Consider the following 6,063-nt stretch of genomic DNA (forward strand, 5'->3'; position numbering starts at 1 on the left):
AGAGAAGCCCGTGTGCTACAGTAAAGATCCACTGAAGCCAAAACTCAATCAAAAAAAAAAAAAAAAAAACCCAAACCCCTAAATCTCTGTTTTAATTTCTACTATGATAAATTTCGATAGACAGAACTCACACTAACAAAAGCACTTTGGGGTCTTCAATGTTTAAGAACATTAAAAAATGTCCTTAGAGGAAAATATTTGAGAACCATTGTGCCATAGGAAGGAAAAAGGGGGGACATGCTAAAAATAAAAATAAGAAAGAGGGTAACAACATTGGATCAGTGATCAGAGAAGGCTCTCTGCAGAAGGCAAGCTGCTTTATAATCTTATAAGGTCCCTCTGGCCCCTAAAAGTCTCAAGGATAAATGGAGATGTCTTGTTCTAGGGTGAGAAACTTTTCCCAAATCTTTGGGTCTAAAAGACCTCAGGCTCCTCTGCGTTCACTTCGCTGTCAGCCTATCTCACCTCCTGAGCTGCCGCTGCTGTTACAATGAACAGTGCCCATCACAGGACAGGTCAGTACAGACACAGCCTGTCTTCACTTTTCAAAGCATTCTCAGTTACAAATATATTCTCCCAAACTACCACCCCCATGAACAAGTATGTAACTGCTGGACCCATGTGACAGCTGAGAAAATTAAGGCACGGAGATGTCAGGTGAGTTACTTCAACTCCCAGCCAATCCCTGCAACTTCTGAGGAGGGAATTCAGATTCCAGATTCCCACCTTGACAATCTTTCCCGTAACTTCACTTCCTTCAGGGTCCAAGAGGAGAGTGTGGAAGAGGAGGCTAGTTAGTGGGTGAAGTGAAGTAGGCTTCCCCATTGGGCCCGGTTCTCCCTCCCTCCACCTCCAGAATCTAGGCTCACTCTTCCCTAATGCCTAAATCAGCTTGAGATTCAGGAATCCTATACAAGCAGCCGGATGAGTTTAACTTTGGAGTGTGTTCAATTTCAAGGGCCAGCAAGACAACTGAACTCACTCAATAATTTCATCCTCAACTCTCCTGCGAAACTGGACCCATCAAGGCCACTGATGGCCTCCCTGGTGTTACATCCAGGGGTCCTTCTCTCCCTCCCTGACCCCACAGCAACATGACACAAATGGTGGGTCTTCTTCATGGTCCCTGGACAACCACACTCCCAAGGGTCTCCTCCCACCTCACTGGGCTAAACTCACTGCTCAGTGAGAGCTGGTCCAGTCTTCAGACTTAAATAAATATCTATACACAGTGATGATTCCAAACTGCTATCTCCCCTGGACTTGCCTCTTCTAAGCATCTGAGTCAACAGCTGCCTGACTATCCCTCTACTTGGATATATAACAGGGCCCCCAAAACACACATATCCAAAACCAAGCTCTTGGCCTCTTCCCAAGCTGGCCCCTCCCCGCCTTCTCCAGCTGCCAGCCACTGGACCCCACACCTGGGATTCATTCTTGACATCTCCTTTGTTCTTGTGCACAGTCAGCCAGCAAATCCTATTAGCTCCATCTTCCAAATACATCTTGAATTCAACCACCTCTCACACCCTCGGCTGCTGCCGCCCCAGACCAAGCATCAACTTCTGCCGTACTGACTGTACTCGGCAGCCTCCTATCCAATCGCCCTGATTCTTTGCCCTCTACTGCTCTTCCTCAACACAGCAACAGAGTTATGCTGTTAAAACCTAAGCCCATGCCTTGTTCCTCCTCTGCTCTAACCCCTGCAGGCCCACTGTCCTCACCATGACCCACCAGGTCCTACCCATCCTGCCCCCACTTAATATTTCATCTCCACTCAGCCATTCTGATGGCCCTCAGGTCTTAAGGATCCAATGCTTTCTCAATGGGGTCTTCCCCCTCTACCGCACAAAACTCTGCAACTCACCAAACACCTCTTGTACTTTATCTGTTTAGTATGAATGTATGCAAAATGTTCTATATATTCTATGTTTTTCTTTACTTGTCTCTTCCCAAAAGCATATAAACTGTGCACGACAGGGATTTTTTTCCGCCTTAATCTCATCTTCTGTTACTCTCCTAGACTGGCACACCAGTCTTCCCTAACAAAACGGAGGAGTCTTAGCAAAAATGTCATGCAGCCTAGAGCTAAACAGACAGATCTGGGCTGAAAAATACAAACTTAGAAGTCGTTGGTAGGGAGGTTATAATTGATGCCATCAAAATGAATGGAATTACCTTATTTTCTTGTCCAAATTCCCCACGTTGCTATACTACGACCACACTGGAAAGAAACTCCAGGTATTGTTCCAAACTCAGTTAAAACGAAAACTGTCACCATTCCCCCTTTCTTTGGATCATCTGAGGTGGGAGGCCTCACTCCGGGAGCCTTCCGGAGTCGCAGACACAGGACATAGTCCGGGCGTCCTTCAGCCCCACTGGCCAGCTCTGGCCCCAAGGCCCTGGTTGGTCTCTCACCCGAAACCCAGCCCCTGTCCAGGGCCTTCTTACCCTCCAGTTCCAGCCGCACGGGGGGCGGCTCGGGAGGGCCTTTAGAGGTGCCGGGGGCCGCCTGCTGGCGCCCCTTGATGTTGTACCTCCGGCGCAGCTTCCCCATGGCGCCCGAACTCCTGCTCCTGAAGGTAGGGTAGCAAGACCCGAGCACTTCTAAACCCAACTCACGTGGGCCCCCACCAAGGTTCAGGACGGAAAACTTCCGGGCTACGCTCTCGCGAGAGCTGGTACTAACACATCTCCTGCGGGCGGGGCTAGAGGCGGGGTCACCTTAAAAACCTAGGCCGCTGGGGGCGGAGCGAGGCGGGGCCAAGTTAGGGAGGGGCGGGGCCTGAGGTGCCCAAGAGTCTTCTGTTTAAGCCCAGGGCCGTTCGCAGGAATGTGGTTTGAGCCTCTAAATCTGAATTATCTACTAATATTAATTTGGGAATGAGAGTGTTTTGTCGGCTTTAAAAATATAACCTACTCCTAATACAGTCTTCTTCTCTCTTTTTTTGGCTTATCTGTACTTTCTGCTATTCTTACAAGCAACATTATTTGTGTAAAAAAAGGCATTAAATATTTTCATTACAAAGACAGAAAAAGTAAAAGAAGGCATCAATTAGACAACTTTGCATTTTCATGACCACATCACATTTTCTGCATTGCACTCGGAAATATTGTATTTTCTGAATTCTGTAATTATTTTGTGAATAGAACAGCTATGCTGTGTCTTCACTAACTCAACATTCAAAAAACTAAGATCGTGGCATCCAATCCCATCACTTCATGGCAAATAGATGGGGAAACAGTGGAAACAATGACAGACTTTATTTTCTTGGGCTCCAAAATCACTGCAGATGATGACTGCAGTCACAAAATTAAAAGATGCTTGCTTCTTAGAAGAAAAGTTATGACCAGCCTAGGCAGCATATTAAAAAGCAGAGACATTACTTTGCCGACAGAGGTCCATATAGTCAAAGCTATGGTTTTTCCAGTAGTCATGTATGGATGTGAGAGTTGGACCATAAAGAAAACTGAGTGCCGAAAGGAGAAGACTCTTGAGAATCCCTTGGACTGCAAGGAGATCAAACCAGTCAATCCTAAAGGAAATCAGTCCTGAATATTCATTGGAAGGACTGATACTGAAGCTCAAGCTCCAATAATTTGGCCACCTGATGCGAAGAATTGACACATTGAAAAAGACCCTGATGCTGAGAAAGATTGAAGACAGGAGGAGAAGGGGACGCCAGAGGATGAGATGGTTGGATGGAATCACCGACTCAGTGGACGTGAGTTTGAGCAAGCTTTGGGAATTGGTGATGGAGAGAGAGGCCTGGCATGATGCAGTCCATGGGGTCATGAAGAGTCAGACATGACTGAGTGAACTGAACTGATTGTGTCTCCATTTTTTTCTATTAAAAGCATAAATGGTTAAGGCTAAATAAATTATATCATCAAAAAAAAGTGAAGGCACTAGAAGTTATTTTAGAATTTTAGAGAGGATAAAGTTATTTTCAAGAGTTAAAGTCATTGCTCCAGGAAAAGCATTTGAATAACCCAGAACAGCAGCTGGCTGCCAAGTAGGTAAGTAAGAGTTGTCGAAGGTAAGAATGAATGATAACTGTGATTAATCTGGACAAGCTCCCCTCTTCTTCAGAAAAGCAAAAACAAATCCCACAAACACACAGGTGGAGCATGAAAGGATTTTGATAGCATACATATGAACATTCTTTTAATTAATTAAAAAGGATTTGGGGGAAAAGTTATAATGAGCAAATCAAACTTGTATTTTCATGGATTTTATTGCTTAGGATAATAGCAGTCTAAGTTTCTTCTTTAAACGTGCTTATTTAGGTAAATAAAATGTTATTATTAGGTAGGTAATAGTACATTCTCTTATATTTTCTTCTAAAATATTATATACCAAAGGATTACCTCCAGAAGATATAAAGAACATTCTATAAAGTAAAAAGAAAAAGGAAAATACACAACAGCATGGATCTCATAAATATAATGTTGAACAAAAGAAGCCAACCACAAAAGATCATATTTTATGATCCAATTCACAGAAGTTCAAAAACAGGCAAAATGAATCCCCTAAATTTTGGAGGGGGTGTAGTGAACAGGAGAGGGCAAAGGAAGCCTTTTGGCAAAACTGATAATGTTCCTTTTCTTGACCTGGGTGCTGGTCACCTTGTGTGTTGTTTAAATTCATAGAGAAGCACCTATGACTGAGTATTTTTCTGCTTGTGTGCCGCTCAGTTGTGTCTGACTCTTCGCGACCCCATGGACTGTAGCCCACTGGACTCCTCTGTCCATGGGATTCTCCAGGCAAGAGTGCTGAAGTGGGTAGCCATTCCCTTCTCCAGGGGATCTTCCCAACCCAGGGATTGAACCCTAGTTCTGAATTGCAGGCAGATTCTTTACCACCTGAACCACTAGGGTGTCTTGTATACTGTACTTCATTTTAAAAAGTTTACTTTAAATAAAATATATTTTTTATGATGATGAAATATACACCAGTGAATATATGAAAACCTCACCAGAAATCTAGAAAAATGTAAGTTCAAAACAAGATACAGGGACTTCCCTGGTGGTCTAGTGGCTAAGACTTCATACTTCCAATGCAAAGGGACCTGGGTTTGATTCCTGGTCAGAGAACTAGATCTCACATGCTGCAAGTCAGAGTTCGCATGCTGCAGTTGAAAGATCCTGCCTGCCACAATGAAGTCCTGGTGCAGCCAAATAAATGAATAAAGTAAATATTTAAAAAGATAACTTTTCACTCTGGGTTGACAAAAGTTAAGTTTTATTTTTATATCATTTACTTATTGAAGAAACTAAGGTTGTTTATCCTGTTGAACGTTCCACATTCTGACTTTAGCTTCTGCTGTTTCTAATTTTTCTGCTTCCATCCCCCATGTTTCCTGTAAACTGTGAGTTAGATGTGGAGGTCACATCAAGTTAGGGTCCAAAGTGTTTTGGGAAGAATCCATCACACAGGTGGCTTTGGTACTTCTACCACCAAGACTGGTGGGTCCAGGCCCCTCCATTTTCAAGTTTTCCACCAACATGTCACCTTTGTGTTTCAGTCTGTTGATGATCATGGCCTGGATCCATCATTTCACTAAGGGGTGCAAACTTATTTTCTAATCTCTCTCACTCCCTTTTCATTTACTACCTGGATTTCCTAAAAAGAACTTCCCGTTCTCAACTATTTTCTGAGTCTGAAATAGAGTTCGTTCAAGAAGGGCAGGAGCGAGTGCTTAATGCTTTTCTTTTAAACATTTCAGAATGAATGAGTAAGCTGGTGCCCCTGCCATCGGCAAAAGTGGCCAATTATTGGGTGTTATAAATTCAACGATATGCAAAATATATATAATTCATATTTCCCGAGCAATGGTAGTCATTGTTCCTGTTGGGGCTGTTTCACCTCTAAAATCTTGGGTTGCTTTTTATAGAAAAGTTTAAGATAAAGTTTTGGGTTTTTTTAAAGGAAAGATTTATTAAAGGCCCACCAGGTCACAGAGGGCTTGCGGGGGGAGGGCGGCGTGGAGATCGGTAACCTGCCAGCTGTCCCGCGCTCCCGCCAGGTCCTCCGCAGGTCCCGCGTCCGGGGGCGGGGCA

General features: G+C 44.0%; 1 protein-coding gene across 3 annotated transcripts in view; it reads right to left on the bottom strand.

The window, feature by feature from the left end:
• Nucleotides 1-2,678, bottom strand: part of DHX37 (DEAH-box helicase 37) — a 31,105-nt gene extending 28,427 nt beyond the window's left edge. For 2 of the 3 annotated variants that reach the window (XM_006050000.4, XM_044930290.2), the window contains exon 1: nt 2,452-2,676. In XM_006050000.4, coding sequence (XP_006050062.3) covers nt 2,452-2,557 — 106 coding nt within the window. In that variant the 5' untranslated portion in view covers nt 2,558-2,676. Of the gene's footprint in view, nt 1-2,451 lie in introns of all 3 variants that reach the window. The other variant, XR_006545582.2, reaches the window with a different exon arrangement.
• Between the last annotated feature and the right edge of the window lie 3,385 nt (nt 2,679-6,063).

Source organism: Bubalus bubalis, chromosome 17 (genome assembly GCF_019923935.1).
Source record: "Bubalus bubalis isolate 160015118507 breed Murrah chromosome 17, NDDB_SH_1, whole genome shotgun sequence".
In the NCBI taxonomy this organism is placed as follows: domain Eukaryota; kingdom Metazoa; phylum Chordata; class Mammalia; order Artiodactyla; family Bovidae; genus Bubalus; species Bubalus bubalis.